General features: G+C 53.4%; 1 protein-coding gene across 2 annotated transcripts; it reads left to right on the top strand.

Annotated features, from left to right (window-relative positions):
- Nucleotides 1–599: 599 nt before the first annotated feature.
- Nucleotides 600–9,188, top strand: TAFA3 (TAFA chemokine like family member 3). Of its 2 annotated transcripts, none has more exons than XM_065740423.1 (6): nucleotides 600–727; nucleotides 3,868–3,944; nucleotides 4,137–4,252; nucleotides 7,485–7,634; nucleotides 8,220–8,344; nucleotides 8,926–9,188. In XM_065740423.1, exons 3-6 carry the CDS (start codon nucleotides 4,138–4,140, stop codon nucleotides 8,935–8,937), a joined length of 402 nt encoding a protein of 133 aa, XP_065596495.1. In that variant the 5' UTR covers nucleotides 600–727; nucleotides 3,868–3,944; nucleotide 4,137; the 3' UTR covers nucleotides 8,938–9,188. The 2 variants fall into 2 exon arrangements, with proteins under 2 accessions (XP_065596495.1, XP_065596494.1); XM_065740422.1 differs by having other exon boundaries at nucleotides 3,868–3,951.
- Nucleotides 9,189–25,864: the final 16,676 nt, after the last annotated feature.

Below are 25,864 nucleotides of genomic sequence, written 5' to 3'. Positions count from 1 at the left end.
CTGATGGGATGCCGTGGGACCGGGCTAAGCCTCTGAGCGGGGCTGTCACTGATCTGAACTGGACGTGCAATAAATCAAACCGAGATTAAAGAGGGCTGCGCCTGGGCTCCTGCTGTGGGTCCATGCGGAAGAGAGAAGCTGCCTCGGTGAAGATGCTGTCCTGCAGCCTTTCCTAGCGAAAAAGCTGGAGGTGTCGGACCAGGAGCGGTGCTGCGGAGGCACTGAGGGGCTGTGATTTGTTCCGAGCGTCCGCACAGCGCTCTGCAGGTCAATCCCGGGGCCATCCCACGGGTTTGGCTTCGTTCTTTTACTCAGTGGGGGCGGGATGCCGGGGAGCCCAGCCCGCGCTCTGACCGCTCCTGACACCCCCGGCGATCAGCAGCGGGGCCAACCGGGCCGGGGCCACTCCCGCAGAGCCGCGCGGAGCCGGGGCTGAGCCCGGGGGGGCGGCCGGGACCGCTCCTCCGGTAGCGGGAGGCGGCGGCAGGCGGCGCTGCGGCCCTTCGCGCCGGCGCGGGCACCACCGGGGCCGCCCGGCTCCGCACCCCGCCGCCGCCCAGCACCGCGGAGCGGAGCGCACTGAGCCCAGCGCTGCCGGCGCCGCCGCTCGGCGATGCCAGCCGGCCCCCGGCCGCAGCGGGCCGCGGAGCAGGCGCTGACCCTGCGGACAGCACGGACGGCGGCCATGGGCAGCGACGGCCCCGGCCCGCACGGACGGCACCGGCAGGTACCTGCGGTCCGGCCCGACCCGGTCGGTTGCGAAGTTGGGGTGGGACGGGAGAGGACCTCGGAGAGGAGCGCGGCGGAGCTGCGGGGCCGTCGAGGCCGGGGCCGTCGCGGGGGCCGGTGGAGGAGCCGCTGTGCTCGGTTTGTCCGAGCGGGGCGTGCGCTGCGGGGGAACCGGGGCGCTCCGGCGGGGCCGTGCGGGGCCGTTCCTGGAGGTGCGGGCGTCGGGCTTCGGTCCGCGGTGTCCCGGGTCGGTGCCGACCACCCACCCGGGGCCCGGTGCGCTCTGTGCTGGGTGCCGCGCTGCCGTCCGCTGGAGCCAAGCGGCTCCGAAGGCAGCGCGGCACCCTGATGCTGTTGGTCCTTTTCTCCGCGCGAGGAGATGCCCTCCCCGTCCGTGTGATGCGGGGACACCAGGGCTGGGAGAGCCCGTGGGTTCGCAGGACGCCCGTGCTCTGCGAGATGCCGTCCTCGCTAGGGGACCACACGCTCCTACAAAGAGCCCACGCGGGGGAATGTGACACCTCCTGGGTGACCTCGAGATGCTCCCCCCGCTGCTGCCGAGGCTCACTTGGCTGCTCCTGACCGTGGTTGGGTCTCATACCTATGATGTGTGGCCGTACTTCTGGCACACGAAGAGGCTGAGGTCAGAGCTGACCTTCAGGATGCCAGCAGCAGCAGGAAGGTGGGATTCTCCAAGTGAGTGGGCAGCAATCAGGCCCCTGCTTGGGCTGAATTCAGTTTCAAAACTCTCTTGCTCACTTGAGCTGGTAAGAAAATGCTGCAGGCACAGGAGGAGTGAGGAAGGAGCTGAAGATCAACCAGCACAGAGGAGAGAGTATGTTTATGGGAAGCAGCACTCTGCGTCTGTGTGTGCCCCCTGCCAGGTCGGTGAGCTCATGCCTCATGCTGCCTCCGTGCTGGGGCTGTGGGACACTGTGAGCTGCAGTGCTGCATGTGCACTCAGAGCTGGAGCAAAACTGAAACGTATGGGTGGGCTCAGCTCAGCCCAGAGTTCTGCAGTTTGGCTCCGGAGGGCAGCGGTGCAGGAGGGTCCAGAGTTGCTGCACAGAGCTCCTGATGATGTCCCTCCAGGTGAACACAGCAGCACACTGCGTGCATCCCCAGCTCTGCAGCTGCAGCCTCATAGCTCTGACTCCCCACCCTCGCTTTTAATTAAGCATCATCAGTGCTGTGCAGGGAGTTGGGGTGTAGCCAGCAAAAACTGTGAGTACAAAGGGTGCTGCCATTTGTGCTCTGTGCTGAGATGCCTGACTTGGTGCTTCAAGGAAGCTTCAGAATCAGATTGCCCCTCCAATAGGCAGCGTAACAACTGCAGTGGTCACAGAGAGGTTCCTGAGCCTGCTGGGCTCTGCTGGGGTTCCCTTTCCACCCCGGGGCTGAGTGCAGGGCTGCCCACTGCTGCAGAGCCCTGGGGAGCCAGAGCACACTCTTCTCCTTACATCCAGCAAAAACGGAGCAGTTCCAAGGTGTGCTGAAATAGCAGGAGTGCTAAAATAGCTTTCAAACAAATGGCACATCTCTTGGGCCGGGTGTGCACAAGGGTTGGTGGTGCTGGAGCTGCAACGGAACGTTCGTTAGCACAGACAGCCAGTGCACATCCAGCTTCCCATGTCTCTTTCTTTTTTTCTTTTTTTTTTTTTTGGGGGGGGGGGGGTGAGGTGTCAGTGGGGGGAAATTTGCTGGCTGTAATTATCCAGCTCATGAGGATCTTTGCAAGGAGTACTCCTGACTTCCAGAGCTCAGCACGTAATTTGGCACGGCAGAGCCCCTCATTAGCACCGTGAGCTGTGCTCCAGCACCGGAGCAGCCCTGGCTGCAGTGCCACCTCTGCCTCCAGCCTCACATCTGGGACCTCTCACCCTCTGCATCAGTGCTGAGGTCCCCGAGGCTGCGTGTGAGGGAGCACTGTGCAGTCTGCCAGCGCTTCCCCCTGCGTAGCTCTATGCCGCGATTAACAAATGTGCTAAAAAATTAAAACCACCGTGCAAAGGGCTGGGAGAGCAGCAACACAGCCGTGCCCCAGGGCTGCCTGCAGAGCAGGTCGGGCACCCTGTGCTTCCTGCAGGTCCTGGCTGGGAGGAAAGCAGCTAGCAGAATGTTAACGAAAAATAGAACAGAATTCCGAACCGAACAGAGCGGAAAACACTGACGTTTTCAATCAAAATTACGTGCTTTGATGTGCCGCCACATCACTCTTCATTTCAAGATGACATTCTGGGCTGAAAAACTTTGTCAGACTGAACATCTGCAGTCGGTGTCTCGCAGTGTTGGAGGCTGGCAACTGTCAAAATAGCAATTTCTGCAAAGCTGTGTTTTTCTATCCTAAGGGGAGCTGTGCGTGAGCATCGTGCACGTGTCCCAGCCAGCACAGTCCCCTCAGAGCAGTTCCAGGCACCACGTTGGGCTGCAGGCACAGGATCTGCAGGGACAGATCCAGCAATGGGACCGCATCACCTGCACATCCACGCTGTCCCACTGCCTCCATAAGGAGTAGCTTTTTGGCCTCTGAATTATTTTCTAGCATAAAACATGTTTGTGCCGAGATCACTTTTCTCCGGGAGAATATCAACATTTTTTGGTGACATTTTCTGTTTTGTTTTTTCTCCCCAAGTTGGAAAATCAAAACGGAACATATCACCTTAAATCAGCGTTTTGGAATGCAACGCTTTCCGTTTTGAAATGTCAGTTTAGAAGAGCCCGATTCGTTTTGGAGTGTTTCTAAACAAGTAGTGCCCTTTACCACCTCACCTCGCTTCGTTTTGATTAGAAATGTCAGTGTTTTCTGTGCTGGCGTGTTGTGAGATGAACACCTGTCACAGCCTGGCCTGGAGCTGGATCCTCTTTTAGAGGGCTGTTGGATATTGGAGCTCTCTCCTCCCAGCACTGGGGGGTGCTGGGGAGATCCCCAGTGTTGTTCTGCTCATCCCTGGCCTCCATCAGTTACTCACTGGGCTGGTGCTGAAGCACTATGGGGTTGCACTCACTGGCTCCAGACCCTGTTTGATGCCTCACCCCTGGGGAGGTGTTGGGTGCACGTGGAAATGCCTGGAAATGGATTTCTCATGGTTTGGTGTGCCAGCAGCATTCCCAGGGGGCTGTCTGTGTCTCTCCTTTCAGATGCTCTGATGTCTGCTGCCTGTGAAGGTCCCAACACCCGTGGTCGGCAGATGCACGGCTGTTAGCGGGAAGCCCCGGTAAGAGGTAAACGGTGCTCCTCTTTGCTGCTGAGGTTTCTTGCTGTCCTGCTGCAGATGAAGCCCAAGGGAGGCCGGTGCATCCCCGCCGTGCCCCCACTGCCCTGGGGAAAGGCTTGACCCCATGGCTGTGCGCCTGGGGCATCCCCAGCCCCTCTCCATCTGTGCCTCTCTTCTTGTTCTTGTTTGCAGAATGAGCGAAAGAGACGTGCAAAGCTTGAGCAGATGGGTTTTAGTGCTCACTCTCTGCCTTACCACGCTATGGGGAAGGCTGACGCTGGCCTCCACCCACCACAGAAGCCATTCAGGTAGGGAAGAGATGCTTCACACTCCTGTGCTGCTGGGAGCTCATGGTACAGAACAACCTGGATGTGCTCTGTGCCTCAGGGCTGACTCCGGGAGAGCAGGCAGCCAAGGGTTAATCTGAAAATACCATGCCTGACCCCACACCTAACCCCGTCCTATTTCTGTCGTTTTTCCCTGACAGTTAAAGCACTCCTAATCCTTATAATCCCCATCCTCATTGCTTAAAACTGAAGCGCATCTTCCCGAGGGGCTCTATCAGCCAGCTAGTCAGGGCTGCCAGCTGCCCCTTCCCACCTGCAGCGGGTGCAGGGGGAAGCACAGCTCCTCCATCTCCTCGGGGATGGTCTCCTGGCCCCGGCTGCTGGCAGACCCCGCTGGGACCTGACCTGGCTCCAAGCAAAGCTGTTGCAAAAACTGCTGCCCGAGGGCATGGCCATCCATACCCCGAGGTAACACAGCCCCGACTCGCTGAGCTGTGGAAGTGCAGCTGTGGAAGCACTGATGCGTTCCTGCGCTCGCAGGCAGAGCTGGCGGTTGCACTCCACAGAGGACCAGATCTGTGCTTCTTATTCAGGCACAGTGCTGATCCACTGCGAGCAGGGCGTGATGGGAGCACACGCTGAGAAGTCTGACCCTGCTCTGTGTCTGCGTTGTTGAGGTTTCTTGCAGCACACCCCTTATGGGTGCTGTAGGAATTCTGCTGCTTGCGCTGTTTCTTGCTTTCCTGGGCATGAATTTTCGGTCTGTGGTTTGTGGCATTCATTTTCCACTTGTCTACCCCGTGCTTTTGCTCCATTTAGGGCATCTTTTAGTAAAGGTTATGCAGGGAATGCCCTTTTCTAAGGTTGCATTCTCAGTGGCGATGACATTTTCCCTTGGAAAGCCCGTGGTTGTGCTGCTGCACACCGAGCTGAGCAGGAGGTGTGGGCCAGGATCACTGCTGCTGGCAGATGGCATGCTCAGAGGGACAGGCACATGCAGTACAGCACTGCATTTAGACACCTAACGATGAAAAACTGCAGAAGGGAAGATGCAATTGTGACAACACAGCCACAGGATTTCACAGCCTCCAAACTCATGGATTTCTTGAGAGAATGCGTAGATCCTCTGTTAACCTTCCAGGAACACAGTGCATTTTAACATCTGGCTTTGGAGTCAGGTCTAATCGCTCACATTCACCTCACACCTGGAGAATGCTGATGTTGAAGCAGTGTGTCCCAGTGTGTGCCATCGGATTTAAGCAGCCACACAGATCCTACGCGGAGATGAAGTCATCTGGGGGTGGAGGAGAAACCTCGGTGCAGTTCAACCCCACGTGCACATCACTGTGTGAGCAGCAAGCCCTGCAGCTCTGGATGGAGCAGCTTCAGATGCTGACAGCCACAGTGCCATCTCTGCCTTCACCCACAGCCAGGGCAGGAGGAGGACCTGGCCAGCTGAGTGGGACACACTGCCAGCAGTGAGGGTCTCCACTCCATCACATTTTCAGCAGTTCTCAGTGCAGTCCTTGGTTTTGTCTTTCTGCTTGTGAGCGTTGGGTGCTGGCAGCTGGGTGAGCAGTTCTGTGTGTGTGTGCACTCATTCGTGCTGCAGAGGGGAACAGGATGAGCTAAGTTCCGATATGACAAGGTACTAAAAAGCCCCAGCCAGCACGCAGTGATAACGAGCAATAAAAACAGAAGCACTTCTCTCCAAACCCCTTTTAAATAATGCATGCACCTGAGGCAGTAGTGATTTTTAAGACTTGAATTATTTAAGCCATGGTAGCAGTGGGGCTGTTGCTGGGTGGGCAGCGTGCCCCCCACCCCATCCCACCCCCCCTCCTGCCCTGCCCCGGGGCTGCCAGCGTTGGCATTGCCCGGAGGTTACACTTCAATTCACAAAGCTCCTCCTCGAGACAAGGCGTGTCGTTCCAGGTTGTGCCATCCACAGCCCCTTTCTGCTGCTTGCTTAAAGGTCAGCCAGAGCAGGACGGCGTTTTGGTTTTATTTTTGACCCGCGGGATTCAAAAGCCTCGTGCTTTCACTGTGCCTTCATGGTTCGGTGAGATAAGAGTTTCTTAAAAGGGCTCTGCTGGGGGAGTGCTGGCTGAATGGAGGCAGCCCCGTGCCAGCAGTGCTGGAGCTGCCCCAGGCTCGCAGGGTTTGCTGCACTCACCCTCTGCTCTCCTCTGTGGGCTGCCCTGGGGCTCTGTGTGCCCCCCAGTTGCCCTCCCCCACCGGTCAGACTCCAGGACCTCTGCTTGTACGGTGCTGCCTGGAAAATCCCACGAGCTGTAAAAGCAAAGCAAATCGTGGTCACGTTTGTCCTGTCATGATGCTTTCCTTTTTGCTTTCACCAAAGTGTTTAATTTCTGCGTACAGAAACAGCGGAGATTGTCATTAGAACTGAATTATGATGGCATTTAAAAGGAAGGATTAAATTTATGGGCAGAGATGCTATTACAAAATACTTCCAGGATAGGTAATTGTGTAATTATTATGGGCAGGAATGAAAACGATGGTTCATTAAAAGAAAATGACCATGAAATAACAATAAATAACAGCAGATAATTGTGCAGGATGCCTTCCCTGTGCACGGATCTGCGTGCACATTGCAGGAGTGCAGCTCCCTTCTTCCTCTCTCCCCTCCTCACTGCCCAGCAGCTGCACAACCACGGCTGTTCCCAGTGATGCCAACACGCTGCTCCGTGCCCGCTCCTCTGGTGCTCATTAAACAAGACCTGCAGGAATCAGTCGTGCTCAGGTCATGGGAATCAAGTCTATCCAGCCCTGTTTGGCTAATTTGTATTGTGCCTGCGTGGGCCGTTACCCAGCGAAGTGCATTGATTTGCGATGCTAACTAGCTTCTGAACCCAGATCCCAGCGGTGATAAGCCAGCACATTAGTTTTCTTTCTTCCTTAATATTTTAATGGCGCTGGGGGGAGGGGGCAGCAGAGCAGCCGGGGTTCCTGCTGCTCCCCGTGACGTTTCTGCAGGCTGGGAGCACACTCCTGCCTCTCCCTCCTCCATCCCAAGGACAGTGGTTAGCCACTGTGCTCGTTTGTTCCAGCAAGGCTCTCAGCTTCGTTGTGGCAAAAGCTCTTCATTGTGCTCAGTGATGGATGTGAGAGCTTTCAGGGCTGGGAGCTCGGGTGCAGAGCCCAGCACTTCCCTGGCAGTGAGCTGGGGAGGTGCTGCCCGGTGCTGAGCTGCCTCGTGTCCTCACATCACACAGCTCCTTCTCTCCTGCAGCTCACGTGGAGCCCGGCACCTGCGAGGTCATCGCAGCACACAGGTGCTGCAATAAGAACAAGATAGAGGAGCGCTCCCAGACCGTGAAGTGCTCCTGCTTCCCTGGTCAGGTGGCGGGCACCACGAGGGCAGCCCCCTCCTGCGTGGACGGTGAGTACCTGCAGGGCAGGGAGCTGTTTTGTTCTGGGGATGCCCCACGGTCACTACCCCCACTCTGGAGCTCCCCAGCATCGGTCCCTGTGTGCCTGCAGCCGGGGCAGGGACGTGACTCCGGCCACGCAGCACTGTCACCATCGAGGAGCACTAAGCACAGCTCGGCCCATATATATTTCATCAGTTGATGTCACGTGCTGTTACTGTAGGGCCACCAGGAGCAGCTGGGAGCCTCTGCCGGTGCATTATTGATTCCCATCCTGCAGTGCATTTGTGCTCAGTGCCAGGAAATGCCCAGGGTTCATTCTCAGGGAAAGCTTTCGCTGACCCACACGGCTTTTGTGCTGTCCTTCCCAAGGGTAGGGAAGCCCCCTCTAATTATCTGCACTGTTGGCATGGGTTACACGAGTCTCACAAAGCTGGGCAGTGAATGGTAGTTGCTCTGCATTAGCAGTGGGGCCTGGGGCAGAGGTACACTGCCCTAAAGGGATGGGGCTGATGCTGTGCTTTGGGCAGTGGGATGCTCAGGGGGCACTGGGAGCAGTGGGCCCCCTCCCCCCGCTGACGGCTGCTCTCCCCCAGCCTCCATCGTGCTGCAGAAGTGGTGGTGCCAGATGGAGCCCTGCCTTGCTGGGGAGGAGTGCAAGGTGCTGCCCGACCTCTCAGGATGGAGTTGCAGCAGCGGCAACAAAGTGAAGACCACCAAGGTATGCCAGCCCCGAGCCCCCCCCACCCCCCACCCGTGGCCATCAGTGGCAGAGCACCACATGATTGTTATTTTCATGGCTTGCTGAACGCCCCAAAGAACAAGGTGTAATTAAAATTTTATCAAACACATTAGTAATTACATATATGTCACGGTTAATCAGTTGCATAATTTTGTAATCATTGTTCATGCAGTTGAGGGTAATTATTCCTCGTGCTGTAGCTCTTCTCACCCCGCATCCCCTGCCATAAAATTATCGCATTAAAAAAAGTCTTGTGGGGATGTTTTCTTGTTATTGCCATTATTTTGCTTCACCCAAAGCCCTTTCCTGCTCAAGTGTGTGTGTGGATGTCTGAGAAGGTCTCTCTGCCCTGGGCACCCATCGCTGGCTGTGGCTCTTGGTGGGCATTACTTGGTTTTCCCAGAGCTGCTGCCTCATCCTCCCGGTGCAGACTGACCCCAAAGTGGGAACAGTCACCAGAGAGAGGAGGTCTTAAACAATCCTGGAATAACCACCCCGTGGGATGCGAGGTGCAGGTTACGTTTGCATCTGCTGGGCACTCATCGTTCACTCTCCTGCAGGTCACCCGGTAGCGTCCCCACGGGGTCCTGCAGCCCGGATCCGGCCCTGATGACATCACAGTGCTGCCAGGATGGGATGGGATGGTGCCAGCACTGCTGCGGCCGCTGCTGCAATGCCCTACAGCTCCACAACCCCTGCTGCCCCGTGATGCACCCAGCAGCCAAGAAACGGGCTCCTTTTCCCATCCTCTGAAATTAAATGCTTCCATTGTTGGCAGTTATGGAGATGGACAGGCAACAGGGCTTTATTCCCAGCTGAAACAGCGAAGACCGGGACCCCTCCTGCCTCCCTCTCCCACACCTGGAAGCAGACCCAGCACAGCACTGCTCACAGAGGTGGTACCGGGGTGGTCCGGCACCTCCTCGGGCTAAACATTTCCACGGAGCACACTGCTGCTTCTTCCTTCCTTTACAATTGCATTAATGAGGCGGTGAGCTTAATGCCTGTTCCTGCAGTGCCAGCCCGGGCAACCAAATTGCTGCTGGTGTTCACGTCGATTTTCAGAATAAAAGGGGGTGATCCCAGTGCCAGAAACGTGCAGGCTGCCGTCCGCAGCCCCAGGCTGAATGTGGCATTAAGGAAATGGGCACCGTGCCCCCAGATGCGCTGTGTCCCCGCTCTGCAGATGGAGGGGAGGTGGGGGCCCGTGGTCCCAGCGCGGAGGTGCTCCCGTTCTGGGGTACGTGACACTGCTGCAGACCGATGTACATAGCAGACTGTGAAATATTAAATCCAATTTAATCTCTGCAGAGGATCTCTTCATTGTGAAGCGGAGGGGTGGGGGCAGTGCTGGTGCTGGGTGATGGGGCTGAGGGACCCTCACAGCACCGATGCTCTCAACTGAGAGACATTTCTGCACCGCTTCCCCTGCACATGAATTTGCTTCGTTCAGTCCTTTGTGGTTTGAAGCATGCAGGATTTGGGCTTGCCTTCAGTCCCTACCATGGGAGGTGTTCTGAATGAGAGTGGGGGTTTTAATCCAGGGAAGGCTGATTTACACCTCGAAGGTGATGGGGGGAATCCCTCAGGCTGTGGTCTGCACCCCATTGTCCAGTGGAGGTTTGCATCCAGGACACATCATGGTTTGGGGAACAAACAGCCCCCCCGTGCGTGCTGAGCACTGACCCCCCTGCTGTGGGCCATCATAGCAGTGTACAAATCTGGGCAGTGGGCAGCTCCTCCTGGCAGCAAACCCTTCCCAGCAGTGGGTGCTGCACCTCCTGCTCTCAGGGGGGGACCCAGGAGCTGCAGCACAGCCCCATCCCCACCCAGTGTGGTCCCCACAGCAGGCTCAACCCCTGGAGGCTGTCACGGTTCAGGTGCTTCCATATCATCTCCCGGGTATTGTAATTACGCCTCATTCAATTAGTCTTCAGGGGCAGAAAGAAAAAAGCTCTTTGTATTAAGGTTTGGTGGAGAATTATTAGAGAGCGAATTAAAAGACAAGGATTCCATTTTACTTCACAATAACAAAAGCCTAATGGATAAAATATCCAAAAATTACAAGCTGATTAAATTTAGAGCTGTGCTAGGTGGTGAAATGAAAGGTAAAATGAGACCCTTAGAGCAGCGACGACGTGCGGTGCAAGGGGGTGTATTATCTGAGAGGGAAACATAATTAACCATCCAGCGTTACGCTGAGAGATGGAAAATTGAAATGGGAGACAAAATTAGGTGAAATAGCAGAGCAGAGTCGTTTATTTCCGCGGTATAAATCAGCACCACCTGACAGCAGTGCTGAGCTGCTCGGGCTGATGCTGCGTGGCACCGCAGTGGGGGCTGCCCTGCATCCCAGCGGGGTCAGCCCATCTCAGTGGGCACTGCTCTGCCCCAGCTCTGATCCCCCCAAGTTTCGCTGCTCCTCCTGCTGCCACCTGTGGTCCCTCGCGGTGATGAGTGCCGCAGCCTTAGGGCAGGAGGAGCGTTTTTGGTTTAGTGGCTTTAGATTTCTGCCTTTCAGACTTAATTGGATTTCTTTCCCTTGGAGCAGGAAAAGAGGAGTAACCGCTGTCCCCTTCGCCCCGCTGCTGTCACTCGGTTTGCTGCTGTCAGGATGTTTGGTTTAGTGCTGCTTTGAAGATCTGTGCTGGGGGAAGATGCACCGTGCAGCTGCAATGCTTCCTTTGGGAGTGCTGAAGCAGTGGGGCAGGAGCAGTGGGACGGCCGGGCCGTGCGTGGGGTGCTCAGCTCGGGGTCGTGGGCAGAGCTGCTGCCCCGTGTTTGCTCCGTATGGCCTCATGCTTTATTGAGGCATGCCTTTGTGGGGATGTTCTAAGGAAGGGAATGAATTATTGATTTGGGTGTTTCTGAGCTACAAAAGCAGAAGTGGGGTGCAACCCACTGCTGCAGCCCTGCCGGCCCTTTCCTTTGCACCGCTCTCCTCTGCTCCTTGTGGAAGAGCTGTGCCCTCCCCAGGTGAAGGCAGCGGGGATGGGGCACAGCCCGCTCCGGACACAGCCTGCTCTGGACTCCTCATCAACCAAATCAGGGATTAAAGGAGATTTTCATTTTTATAAAGTGATTTCTAACCTTGTTTTCCTGCCGGAGTGGGAATGGCACCGTTGGCTTTGCGCAAAGCAATGAGGGAGTATTGCAATTTAATTTGTGCCTTTCCCAGCTTGTCGTTAATCTCCCGACTTACAGCCGGTATTTGATTTCTGTAGCATTACTTCATGATAAAGGGATTAGCCCGGACCATAGGTCTCCTCTTGGATGCTCATCTGTTGGGGATTACTGAGAAATTCTGTCGTTTGATAATGGGTCAAATAGGCGCTGTCCAGCTCCGCTGTGCGGGGATGGGGCACCGCCGGCTCTTCCCAAGTGGGAAAACAGGGATAAATTATTTAAATGGGCAGGAGATAATTAGCACTAATCAATCTGGTTTCTGCCCAGGCTATGTAGCATTAATCTTACTAATTATTTAATATCGCTAACGCAGTTTTCAGTGACTTCAACAGCGCATTCAGTGAATTCGGCGTTGAGTAATAGACAAAGTGATTGATTCTGAGTTGAAAGGCCCCTTGGGACTGTAAATCCGACCATTTAATTAATCAAATTATCACTTTTGGGCCATTCGAGAAGTAGCAGCGCAGTCTTGCAGGGAGATTTTCCCATTACCCTGATGGTTATTCTTGGATTGCATTAGGGAGCGTTTTGTTTCAGGAACATTAAGGAAGAAGTTGGAGCAAATTGGCTGTATCTCTGATGAGCAGTTCTGAGGTGATGGGGGGAGCAGTGACATCGCAGCACAGTTCTGACCCAGGGGGGCTGAGCTCACGCTGTGCCCCACGGCACTGGGGGCTGTGCAGCCACACCTGGGCAAGTGGGAAGCTGGGGATGCATTATTGAGTAATTAATTAGTCATCTCCCCGTGGTTATCGAGCACGGCCCTGGCTTTGATGAATTGCTGCTCGATTCCTGTGACGGATGTGCAGTCGGAGCAGCACGGTGCCACGGGGCCGCTGTCAGGAGGGGCTGTGCAGTGCTGTCCCAGTGAGTTGTGAGCAGCAGTGGTGCTGTGTTTGCAGGAATCGATGGCGTTTGCACAGGGTTCACCTGAAATTAATTCACTGCTTCTGTCTTTTCCTCTGAAGAACGCTGGGTGAATGAGTGCAGCCGCTGTCTGGAGCACGCAGCTGTTGGCAGCGTGCAGGTAGGGAGGTGGTGGGATTGGGAGTGAAGATTTCACTGCTTTGCTGGGATTAATTCAGCTGTAAGGAGACAAATTGAAAGCAGTGGATGGTACCAGAGCAGGACGAGCTGGAGCTCAGCTGGCACCGCTCTGTCCTATCAGCAGCATGCCCATGGTGCAGGGAAGGGGAGCAGATACCTTCCTGCTAGCACATTCAGCATTGCAACGTGGGGGGGGGGGAGGAAGGGCCATGAGACTTGGAGTCAGCTTTCCTCCTCCATTAATCAGTGTTTGCATCGGTTTTAATGAATTTTGATTGCTGTTTACGGATGTCACCGCATCTCCCGTGACATCTTCCTCACCTCCCGGGAATACACAGCCAACGCTGTGCACAGATACACGCAGTGAGAAAGCACACAGCACTGCTCCACGTCCCCCCGGACACGCAGTGGTGACAGCAGCAGTGACAGCAGGGCTGCAGGCAGCAGGCAGGCGTGCTGCTGCCCCTGCGACCCAGGGAAGCTCCTCACTGGGAGGTTAATGTGCTGCACTCGCTGCCCGCAGGGATATCATCTCTCTTATTAGTGTTTGCCATCACGCAGTTTAATCAGGGTCACCCGGTGGGGCTGTAAATGACATGTTAATTAATGGCCCCCGATCCATGCCGGCGCCCAGCAGCCCTGCAGCACGCTCCTCACCAGTGCAGCCTTAAATCAGCTCCGGGGCTGTGATCTGTGTGCCAGCCAGGTGGATCAATGCCTGAGCTCCCAAAGGAGCACACCAGTCGGACACCTCAGCACTCAGCACGGGGCATCTGGTGTGGCAACGTGCCGGCATCGCAGCGTGAGCCCACATCCATCCATCTCCTGACTGATGGCTCAGCTCTGTGACTTATTCCAAAGTCAGTCATAGTTCAGAGCCAGCCCATAACTCAGCACATCACATCTCCGTCGAGTGACACCGAGCTGGGATAACTCAGGGATAACTTCAGAATTAATTGTGTTACTGGTGAAGTTACTGACATGACTTATAAATTGCCCTACGGCCAATAAATCAGAGAGACACCTGAGAGATCCATCATATTTCTTTTTGGTCAGAAACTCCGCATGCCTTATAAATCAGGCATCTGAGCAGCTCATTGCACATCAGACCCGTGCTTGGCAAACAGCTTTCGGGACGAACATACTCTTAGGGGATATCTGCCTCAAACTGCTCAGTGGGGCTAAAGGAAACTGAAGGGTGAAAGAAGTGAGATGGGTGAGGCAGCACCGGTGCTGTGCCGATGGGCAACGGGTGCACCCTCACTGGTAGCACTCAGGGCACCCGATGGGCAGTTGGGTTTTATTTAATGTGCAGTACACTCAGAGCCTGACACATCTATTTAGATTTAGTAAAGCGACTCTTGCACGTCGAGTTGGCGCTGACTGATTCCTTGCACTGCATGTTAGGGGGATTTTAAATGGACATTTTCCATCCCTCATCCCATTTTTCCATCTAGGCTGCTATAAGTGCAATGTGTTCTTATCGGCAGGACTCCCTCTGGAGTACAGAATCGCCCTGTTTTTGTCCCATACGAAATGCATGGAAGAGAGAATTCGGGACATTTTTTAAAGGTTGGGGAGTTTTAATGAGTCCGTGGGCAATTCACCGTAAATCACACACGGAAATGTAAAATTTAATCAACTGGTTGCATAAGCAGAGCCATATGTGCAGGAGCTTCACTCCTGCAAAACCCAGCGACTCCAATGAATACATGGGAGATGATTTGAATACATCAAGGAGACTTTTAAAGAACTTCCCCGAGCGCAGAGCTGCACTGCCAGCCGAGTGGGAGTGTTGCCAGCAAATATTTACATTGGCGTTTTGATGGAAAACCAAGGGGGAAAACAAGGGGGGAACAAGCTGCAGGTTAGCAATCTGCTGAGCAGTACAGGGGGGACGGCTGCAGCCACCCACACCCAGCAGTGTGCCAGGGCACGGGCTGCCATGGGGACATGAGGACACGATGCTCAGCAGAATGCACGTGGCCCACGCTGCTGCTGCTGCCCCAGGCATTGCTCCACGAACCCCAGCACTGGCAGCAGCTGGGTGGCAGCTAGGAATGCTCTCCTAGGGCAGAACAAGAGATAACTCCTAAAAACAGAGGTGCTGTGTTTCGGTGGTGATGCTGCTCAGTTTCTATGGGAACAGGCTGAGCTGATGAGAGAACCGCGTGTGGAAGAGGCAGGAACAGAGCTGCTGATGTGGGGATTAATTGGTGTGAGTCAGGCTGTGCCTTTATGTAACCTGCAGCCACCCCAAAGCCACCTCAGTTGGGGCATAACAAGATGCTGGCAGCAGAACAATCTAATCAACTTGCAGCAGCGGTCGAGCCCCTGCTTTAAGAAAAGGAGTGTGTGATTTATTTGTGTCTGTTGGTCTCTGTATCAGTGTCCTGACAGTGCCACGGAGCTGCCATCCCCGCTGCCAGCCCTGACCCATCCCTACTGCCATCCCAACTCCCAGTCCAGCCCCAGTCCTCACCCCACTGCCATCCCTGCTGCCTTCCCATCTCCCATCCCCACGCCCCAGTTTGTGAGCTCTGAGCTGCTGCTGCAGGTGTGGGCTCTGAGCTCTGCTCCCCTCGTTTGCGCTCGGTGTCATTGTGAAACCAAAACTCATCTGGAAAACCAAAATTAGACCCAAAGCTGAAAGATAAACTCCGCTGTAAGCACTTGTAAGAAAGAGTTTAAGAAAAGGATTAAAAGGGATTTGCCAGGTCCCTGGGGCAGAGGGGCTCTGTCAGGCTGATTTCCAGCGCTGAGCTCAGCCCCCGTGCCCCCCCAGTGGCTGTGGGGAGCAGAGCTGGGGGGCGGCAGGGGGAGGGAAGGGTGGTTCTGGTTAATTGAGATCAAGAAATTAACGCAAGTGGAACAAAGTACTTGTGACTTTAACCTAAAACGCCTTTACGCTCTTCGGGAGCACAGCTCCAGAGCAGGCAGTTTGTGTCAGGGAAAAAACCAAAAAACACCCACAAACGTTGCTGGGAATTTCCAGGATTAACATCACCGCGTCGCAGGTAGGAGAGCACTGCAGGCAGTGCTGCATGAGCTGGATGGCAATTATGCTGATGGTGGTAATTACATTCATTTATCGGAAGCCGTAGGAGTGCCGCTGCCACGAGCACTGCGGGCACCGCGCTGAGCGCATCTCCATCCCCAGCAGCACAGCACAGCGCGGCCCCGGGATGGCTCAGGGAGTTACACTGCATTCAGAACAACTGTAGCCTGAGCAAAATTACGCCGAGAGAATGCAAATGAGCTGCAGTTTCTTTTCGTTTTCTCTTTCAGCTGCGGTTATTCTGCTGCTGGTGGACTTACGCAGTCGGGCTGCGGGTTTTAATTGCCGTTTGCACACACAGCAGTGTTACATCCAAGGACTGGAAATGTATTTCCATATCTCATCCGCATCTGAACCACAGCAGGAAAGCTGTCAGGACGTGTGGTTCCGTTCCAGCTCCATTATGATTTGCCCTTAGAGAAGCTGAGGGGAAAAGTCTGCATAATTTTGAGGTGCCTCCCTGCCTTGCTTCCTTCCCCTTCCCTTTTCCTCTTCCCTTTTCCTTTTCCTTTACATTATTATTTTCTTTCCTCTTCCCCTTCCCTTTTCCATTTCCCCTTCCACTTCCCCTTTCTCTTTCCCCTTTCCCATTTCCCTTCCCTTTATCCTTCCTCTTCCCTTCCCCCTTCCCCCTTCCCCCTTCCCCCTTCCCCCTTCCCCCTTCCCCCTTCCCCCTTCCTCCTTTCCCCTTTCCCCTTTCCCCTTTCCCCTTTCCCCTTTCCCCTTTCCCCTCTCCCCTCTCCCCTCTCCCCTCTCCCCTTTCCCCTTTCCCCTTTCCCCTTTCCCCTTTCCCCTTTCCCCTTTCCCCTTTCCCCTTTCCCCTTTCCCCTTTCCCCTTTCCCCTTTCCCCTTCCCTTCCCTTCCCTTCCCTTCCCTTCCCTTCCCTTCCCTTCCCTTCCCTTCCCTTCCCTTCCCTTCCCTTCCCTTCCCTTCCCTTCCCTTCCCTTCCCTTCCCTTCCCTTCCCTTCCCTTCCCTTCCCTTCCCTGCCCCATTCCCCTCCCTTCTCCATTCCTCTCCCTTTCCCCTCCCTTCTCCATTCCTCTCCCTTTCCCCTTCTCCTTTCTCTTTCCCCTTTTCTTTCCCTTCTCCCTTTCCCTTTTTCTCTTCCTCACTCCCTGGCTGATCAATTATTTAACACGTTTCATCCCAGCTCAGAGCTCCCTGAAGTGAGTTGTTTTAAATTAAATACATTTCTCTTTGAATCAACTCGAGTCCCTGGGAAATTTTTAGCTCTGCAAATGAGCTCATTTGAATTTTTGAGGTGTACCTGAAGCTGGCACCTGTGTTTCTTCTTTATTTTTATTATTTCACATCTCATTCCGCTTTGTTCCAGGTTCAGTCCTTTCCCTGCAGCAGTGCCCCATGCACTAATTTATCTGAATAATTTCAAAAGGAGCATATTAAAGTGCCCAACATGAAATTCCCTTGGAGAGCTGATGTGGGTTAACCGTCTGTATCTTATTGTGCTGGCTTGTTTGGAAGGCGTCTAACAACCATCCATTATAGTTATAAAGCTGAATAATGACTGTGGTTATATTTGGGGGGGAAAAAGAGAAGAGAGGACTGTTTTCTATGAATAACGACGCTGGGGTATTTAGAGCACTATTGGCTGCATGCTTTTCAAGAGCCTGTGCTGAAAAACACATTTCTCCCTTAATAACATCTGTATCCCTTGTACGATGTGGGCTTTCCCTAATCCTCTAAATACATTTGGAGAAGACAACAAAAATATGTAAGTCACACTGCGGATTATGCCTTCCCGGGATGCGAACAACCTCTTCATCTTCCCAAGCTCACAGAGAGAGAAAAGCTGCCTTTAGGAGCACAGTGTTGGCAGAGTTTTCTGCCCCCTGCTCCCTCCCTCCTGTCTGAGGATGGACTTGGTGGGCTCGCCTGGTGCTCCCTGCACTGCTCTGCTCTGCTGTGCCCTGCACGCAGCCCTGCCTCCTCTGCAGTCCTCCATCGCAGAGATCCCTTCTCCAAGGGGCAATTTCCCTTTTCTTTTGGAGATAGGATTGGAATTGCAGAATTTACACCTGGATCTGATCCTCGGTCATGTGAATGCACGCCTCACAAACCAGCTGGCTCTCACACCAGGCTCAGAGCTTCCACCCAGCACTGGAGGTGGAAATTCACCCCTGGCATTCCCCGTCTCCCTCAGCTCCAGCTCTGGGTCGGGATGTGATGGCCTTTGCATGGGGGCATAGTTAAGCAGAAGGAGGGAGGCGAGGCAGCCACTGCCTGTTCCAATTGAAGATTTAGAGCAGGCTCACTCCCTTCAAACAGAATAATTTGCAGTTTCTTTGGTGTTTTTAAGCCAAGCTGTTTCCCTGCTTGTTATCTGAATTCGCCACTCGGATTCGAGAGCTGCCTGCTTTGTTCAGCAGCGACTGTGGGCTTCATGCCTCAGCTGTGCTCTTGACAGGGAGACCAAAAAACCCACAGAACAATCCAAAATGGGGCTCTTCCTCCAAGGAGAACTGCAGCCACATCAGTGACAGGCAGAGCTACCAGCACAGCAGCCAACACCGTGCTGTGTGCCCGTGGCACTGCTGCTGCTCAGCCAGGAGCGATGGGAGCGACCATCCCAAGGAACCAAGGCAGTGATGCTCTGCCGAAATGCGCAGCCAACGGAGCACAGCTCATGGGATGGAGGAAAATGCTTGACATGTGGGATCATGGACATGCTTTGGGAGGAAGGCAGAGGCTTCATGCAGATGAGGAGCTTCACATTTTGGTGGTGGGGGCTGCCCAGAGCTCCGGGTGCCCCTTCTGCCCACGGGGGCTGCCTCATTCCCTGCCCCCCCCAGCTGCCAGGCTCTGAGCAGCCCGCTGCCTTCTTTACTTATTTATCCGTCTGTCTAAGGCACAGCGCTGCCTTTGAAGCTCCCTTAGCTATCTCTCAGGCTGGCAGAGCCGTGCTGCACATCTCCTTATTTCATTCCTTTTGATCTCCCTGAAGTGATTTGCGTTACCCCTGCCAGGCTGCCTGCCCAGGCCTCTATCCCTGCTGTGGGTTCACAGTGCTTTGATGTTTCCTGGAGCATCACTCCGACAGCTCCAGCTCCAGTGCAGTGACGTGGAGGTGGCAGCAGTGAGTGCCCCGTGGCACTGCTGCATGCCACAGCCGCACTGCCATGCTGGCCAAGGAGTACACCACTGGCAGCTGTGAGCTCAGAGCATGCCCTGATGTGCCAACTTACTGCTTCCAATCCTCATGTCAATATTGTCATTAGGGCTGTGCTTCAGAGCCAGGCAAGCCCCAGCACTGAGTGCTGGGCAAGGGCTGCGTTTTGGGGTGACGTGCTCCTGCTCCCAGCCAGGTCAGTGTTCAGGAGGTGCAGTGAGTGTCCAGAGTGATGCAATGCAATGCGAGTAGTGATGTTGGCCTCTGGCCGTTCCTGCACGGTGCTGTGCTCCTGTAGTGCCATTCACAGTGGTGCTGGGCCTCACTGTGCAGGCTGTGAGGGCTTGGTGATGTCTTCCAGGGTCTGTGGGTGCAGACAGTGGGTGTCTGGGTGGCTGCTCTGTCCCTCGTTGTTCTCAGGGCTCTTCTGCAGCACGTGCACTCGGAGAAACTGAAGCAAAGTGTCAAGTGGGTGGTATTGCACATGACAACTCCACAAAAATCGCTTCCTCCCAGGGTGGAAATAGAGCTGAAAGAGGGTGGCTGTGAGGGGAGAGGGTTATGAGTTAGCACAGAGCACTGCTTTGAAGAGCGGCCTGAGTTTCCCTTCAGAGGACTGAGAAGCACGTGATGTGATAACCTGATTAGCACAGGACTCCTTCCAAATGCATCTGCTTTGAACTGCATGGAGCACAATCAGCGTGCAAAACACAACAGAGGGGACAGAGCACCCAGAGCTCACTGCTCCAAACTGCCCCTCTGCAGTCAGCCCTGCTCAGATCCCAGTTATATTTGATGAGGGAAGGTGGGCTGGGGCTCTGCATCAGCGTTGCTCTTGCTATGAGGAATGCAGAGGTGCCTCCAGGCTGTGGCTGAGCCCTGGAATGGCACAGGGCTCCCATTTGTCACCTGGAGCACTAAAAGCAGTGTTTTTCTTTGAATACGGTCTTAAGGGTTATTCGTTTTAATTCGATACATCCTTGAAGGTGAATTTAAAACCATTCATACATTTTCATTTATAAATTTGTCAGTAATAAAAGTGTTGGCGCATGGGAGAAAGTAGCTGCATAATTGCAACTTACACGCTTGTCTTACTGAAAAACTGCTGGCTCAGGGCTCGCTCGCACCGCGTGCCATGCATGAAATTGCAAATAGAATTTAATTTGCCCTTGTATCCTGTAAGATCAGCTTGAAATGATTAATGCAGGAGAGAAAGCCGTCAGGGTTTTATTCACTACAACCTCAGAGGACTGCAGAGCAAAACCGTAGTGCGCAACACGACCGCGTACAGCGCTCAGAACAGTCACAGTGCTGCTGGAGTTCAGTGCTGAGAAGGGGTTCACCCTTCACATCACTGTTCAGAGGGATTTTATGGGGCCTCTCCGGAGGGACCCACGCTGCCTGAGGCTGCTTTCCACTGCCGGTGTGTCCCAGCCAGGAACACGCTTTCCTGATTCATTTCCACGGCGCTAATTGGCTGAACGTGGTGAGAGTAATTATTGGATTGTCCTCTTTTTCAAACCATCGTTGGGTTTGTGAGGAGGCGGTGGCTTAGAAACTGCTTGAGGAGTGAAATACGGGTCGTGAGCATGTTATCAACACTGATTGCCTGGTACTGATATGAATACAACAGAATCGCTGTAGATCCCATGTAAGCTGCAGCTGAGAGCATTCCCATCTCAGAGCAGCACTCCTTCCAGCCCACGGACTGATACCACTCTGGTTCAGCTGCCAGTGAGATGAGATAAATCAATGCTAATTTCGTTGTATTACAACAGTATTGATTTCCTATTAAAGAACAGACAAAGAGGGTTATGGCTTTAGGAAAGCTATTAGGAGTTTTAAGAAGGTTTTGTTTCTTTATGGAGAATAAACGGGAAATCAGTGCTTACCACTGCTGGGTATGCAGAGCTGATAGGGGGTGATGAGAGCAGCCACTGCCACCCAGAGCTCAGCAGGGGCCAGGAGAGTTCAGAAGAGGGACGACATAAAAGCTGGGAAGAGGGAGACAATAAAAGAGCAGAGAATGAAATGGGAAGACAAAAGATCTAATTACAAATGACATTATTTGCCTTCTCATCAGCGTAACTCAATTTTATTTTCTTATTGCTTTCATCTTAGAGCCTAATTCAGTGGAACACAGTGCATAAGGGAGGCAATGAGTCCCACCCCGTGCTCATAGGGCAGGCTGAGGCACAGTGCTCACACAGATCCCTGAGCACCACTTCTCCAGGGCTGGATGCACTCCTGCTCAACCCTGGGGGATTCATCCCAATAGGAAAGTGGAACAAACTCAGTGTTCTTCCCTGTACTTGTGTGCAACGGGATCCAAAAGGCTCCAGCTTTGCTGGGGCAGCCGGTGTGACGTGATGTCTAGTCAAGGATGGCAGAGCACAGGGACCTTAGAGAGGAGCAGGGAATGATTCTGATGTTGCTCCCTCGATGAATGCAGTGCTGTGGGTGATGCCAGTGGTGCTCAGGGAGAAACATGCTCGTGCTGCCAGAGGGGGCCGTGATGCTTAGGTTTGTGTGAATTCCAAAGCAAAATCAAGCAGGAATCTGACCCAAGGCTTGAGGACTACAGCACAAACATCTTAAAAATTCTTTGAAGTGGTGCTCACTGTAGGCATACCACCATAACGAAGTAGTAATTAGTCCAGAAAAATTAAGCGATCTTAATAGCCCAAGCAGCAAAACACGGGTGACGTTCCAGCAGGAAACAACAGCTGGTGCCCAACACAGTGCTCAGCCCCCAAATCTCTGATGCTGAACTGGGAAGAAGTTGGGGCATTCCCACTCCCAGTACTGGTGGCAGTGAGCCAGCTTCCAGCACCACCCCCTGGAGGGGGATCCCCACCCCCCACCATAGCAGCTGGGGTGTGATCTTTCATTGCAGCTCTGGGGAGGCAGGAACATTCACAGTTTAAATTGCAGATCTCCCAGCCCACTGCTTCACTTGTGTTTGATCTTTATTACGGTTGTATGCTGTTTTGCAATTGACTAAAAGCAGACCTGGGTTTATTTTGGGTTATACATAATGCCAGGGACGTGCAGCCGACGTATTCCCGTGCATTGATTTTTAGGCTAGCTCTGAGAAAAGCAATTCAATAGACAATTAAATTAGCAGTGGCATTTGTCATGTTGGGCCCAAATGAGATCCCAAGAAGAAATGACCCCATTACTGCTCTGAGTTCATCTCTCTTACAGCTTCTCCCCCCTTCCAGCTCAAGAAGTTCCCTCATCCCATCATTCTCCCTGGGCAGCAGAATTTTGGTTGCCCCACAGTGGGCACAGCAATGGCACAGCAGCAGCTACCATCTGCCATGGGATTCCAGACTGGTGGGGGCACAGCTGCACAAAGAGTGCATACTGCAACAGTGGCAAGTCTTGGAGATCTGGGTCACTTCTGCAACAATGAATCTGTGCTAATTAGCACTAGAAATAAATGTTTATGATGTAAGGAATGACAAAAGGTGTTTATCACCAAGTTAATAACTCACTGCAGAGGAATCTGAAGGCCAGGCCATGTGATGTGAATTGAAATGATGCTCAGCTTCAGTACAACTTACAGAGCTTTGTGGCATTAGGCATTGTGCTGATTAGACAGAGCTACTGTAAAGGCAAAGGGACCAGCAAAAACAAAGAGATGTTACAAGAGGAAGGAAAAAGGAATGCTCACCCACCTCCAAGGATCCAGACTCACAAGGAAAGGACTCCAAAAGGAGGGATCTCCAACAAGAGATCCTTCCTCAGTGGCAGTCAGCCCTTAAATGAGGTCTAAGAGGGGTGCAGCCTGGCTCCATCCCTTCTGGTCACACAGGTGAATTGCCTTCAGCTGTGCTCCCAGGGCTGACCAGGACTTTCCTTCAGGTGCTCCATCAGTGGTTCAGGCTCAGCAGACCCCATACAGCTTCCCAGTGGTGATGCTTCTCTCATTAGGAGCAGATATCGGCCCTCATCCTCTTGGAGCTCTCCTCTCTGGCTTGTGTCGCTACTAACCCAAGGCTCCAGAGGCCTTCCTCTGAATTATGGGCAACTGCTGAATAGGAACAGGAACTCAGGGCTGAGTTCTGCTTCCCACCACCCTGGGCATTCGGTGCCTAGGCTGCAGCAGGAATGTAGAGCTGTGCCTGCTGGCTTTTGCCTCCAGAGCTCGTTCCCAATCATAAAGTTGGCTAAATCACCTTCATTTCAATAAATCTATTGCAATTAGCAGCCACTGCTTGGAAACTGTACTACTCCTTGAAGAGCCCATGTCATCTCACGTTCACTACACTGCAGACAGGAAAGCCGCCGTGATTTAGAGGAGCTGAACCTCTCTGTTAAGTAACATTTTCCAGGCCATGATTTCTCTCCTGATGTTTCCTGTCAATTAGCCAAAGCAATTTCCGCTGACTAATAAAGCAGTTGGTTAGGCTCATTTTCCAATCAAAACTCGCTTAATTTCAGCAAATAATGGTTGAAAAAAGAATTGATCAGAATCCTTGCCAACCACCAGCCTCCCCGGCCCCGGACAGTCACAGCAGCAGTGGGACATGTGGTGATGTGTCCTTCCCCTTATCCTGGGTGGGAGCAGCACTGTGCACTCATCCTGGCCCACCACAAAGAAATGGGCACAGCCTTAAAAGAGTTCTTCACATGCCTAATGGCAGCTGCTGGTCCCCATCACTGGTTCCTAAGGGATATGACTGCTGTTTGTTGGGGGTAACCCCTCCTGAACTGCTTGCTTAATATGGAAGAAGGGTTTGTTGATGATGGTGACCTGGCTTTCCTTCCCAGATTCTAACAGTTCATAGGTTTCACAATGTGTGTCATGCACTCTTCTGGAAGGGCACAGAAGGATGCTGAAATAATGGCTTTAATTTATTGTGCCTTACGGATTAAGTCACCTTCCATGAATATTAACGGGATGAGCCGGGACAGTTTTGAAAACACAAGTCTTAATGATTCATTTTCCTATTGCTCACTGCTCCACTGTTCTGCTTTTGTCCCCCATTAGCATGGCAGCCCTGCACGCAGCTCTGCCCAATCCCCAGCAGGATTTGCAGCACGCCGTCTCCGGGCTGGGGTTCACGAGCTGAGCGTGGTGTCAGTATTCTGCACAGTGCCTCCTGCCCCTCCCAGCAGCGTGTAAAGAGGCTTCAAAGGAAAACTTCAGACTGGAATCTTCCTTGCCATCGGAATTTTTTAACCTTGAAGACATAACCCTGCAGATGCGTGCCTGACTGCTAACGAGGAGCAGAAGGAGCTTCGATGAGAGTTTTCCTGCTGAGCTCAGAAAACAGCCCTGGGGAACGTCTAAACGTAGCAAAGGTGCAACGTGTGGGAGCTGCACCGTGGGAGGAGATCACAGCAACGTGGGGACGAGCCCAGAATCCCTGAGCAGCAGGTAGCAAGGTGCTTCAGCAAGGTGCACACAGCTGCTGAAGAACCCGTGCTGGGGAGCTGGGTGCGCCTGCAGGGGCTGTGCTCTGTTGGCACTGTCGGTTACATTTTGCTCTGCGGTCATGCAGCAAATTGCTTCTCCAGTCTCAATGTTGGCACGTTGTGCTCCTGACCTTACTGTGCTCTGCGCTCCCTCAGCCCCCTGTGCTGCACGTTCTCTGCATAGAGGTTTGCAGTGCAGTGAGAGGCTGGCATGGCTGTCCCTCGGTCCACGTACATCCCAGGGCCAAGCAGGGCACAGTGCCGGGGGCCAACCAGCTCCACTGTGCCCCCAGACCCCAGGCTGCAGAGACCACCTGTCCATACACCACAGTTAGGCTGTGCAGCAAGTCCGCAGCCAGCTGGCTCTGTTCTGCTGTGTGTGGCTGTTTGCTTTGGAGGTAATCCTCCCACTGAAACCTGCATGGCATCTGTGTGCCCGGGCTGTGTGATAGCCACGTGCCAGGACAATGTGGTACCCAGGCACTGGGGCAGCAGGGCATCCCTTCTGCAGCACATTTCCCTGCACAGAGACGAGAGAGGATGCAGATCTGATGCCACAGATTATTTTTCTTTCTTATTGAGGAAAATCTTGAAAGATATTCACAGCTGTGCTGAAAGCTCTCTGGCTGTTCGTCCCGTGGATCCCAAACAAGAGCGGGCCACAGAGAACCCTTTTATTGTTCTGTTATTACTCAATCACTGAAGGAGCAGAGCAGAGGAGATAAATGAGATCTCATTGTCTCCTCATGTTTCTCAATTTATTTTGTGGGACATATTTCTGCACACTTTTCTCCAGACAGCCCTTTATCCCTGCTTTTCTTCTATTACCTCTCTCATTTTTCACTTATATTTTTTTTCCTTCAGCTCCCTTTGGTTTTATACCATTGCTTCTCGAGGGCATCTGATGAAGAGCACAATACCCACATTTCTTTTTCTGGGATACTGCACACCGTGGTGCAGTGGATATTTGTGAATATCAGCTCCTGGTGTATAGCTTCACATCCTTGAGATACTGAGGATTTCCTTTCTGGATACTGCTCCCTGACCAGAGCTGTTTATTCCATGTAAGGTTCATTCTGATGCTGAATACTGGAGTTGGTGTCATAGGACAGAGCCCAGCAAATCCTTGTGGATTCTTGTACACCAGCTTCTTAATGCTGGAAAAGACTCAAAGACTGCTGTGGCTGTGGGACACACGCTCACATAGCTGAGCTAAGGCACTGTCCAGGGGCTTTGGGGCATGTACACCATGCACACAACCTCCAAAGGGATGAATCATAGCAATGAGAGTTAGATCCTACCAATCTAACTCCAGATATGGACTTTAGATGCCATGAAATAATGGAGATTAGATGCCATGAAATCAGATCCCACTGCTAATGAACGCATTTATCTCCATGTGTAGTGTCTGCCTTCACTTAATTCCAATCACTCAGAGGCAGCCCGGGCTGTGGGGAGCAGGAGGAGGAGAGCATCACTGCACAGCAGCCATGAGCTGCAGGAAGCTGTTGTCCCTGGGAAGCTCTGCATCTCTGTTCAGCCACAATTATGGACTTCCTAAACGCATTCACTTTCTGCAGAGATGAGTATTTTAATTCTACATGCTGTTGCAGAGTCATGGTTTATGACTCAACAGGGGACCTCAGCTGCTGT

Source organism: Cyrtonyx montezumae, unplaced genomic scaffold (genome assembly GCF_038088225.1).
Source record: "Cyrtonyx montezumae isolate F1298 unplaced genomic scaffold, pur_monq_1.0 scaffold_26, whole genome shotgun sequence".
Classification (NCBI taxonomy): domain Eukaryota; kingdom Metazoa; phylum Chordata; class Aves; order Galliformes; family Odontophoridae; genus Cyrtonyx; species Cyrtonyx montezumae.
This window is presented reverse-complemented; position numbering and strand designations above follow the sequence as displayed.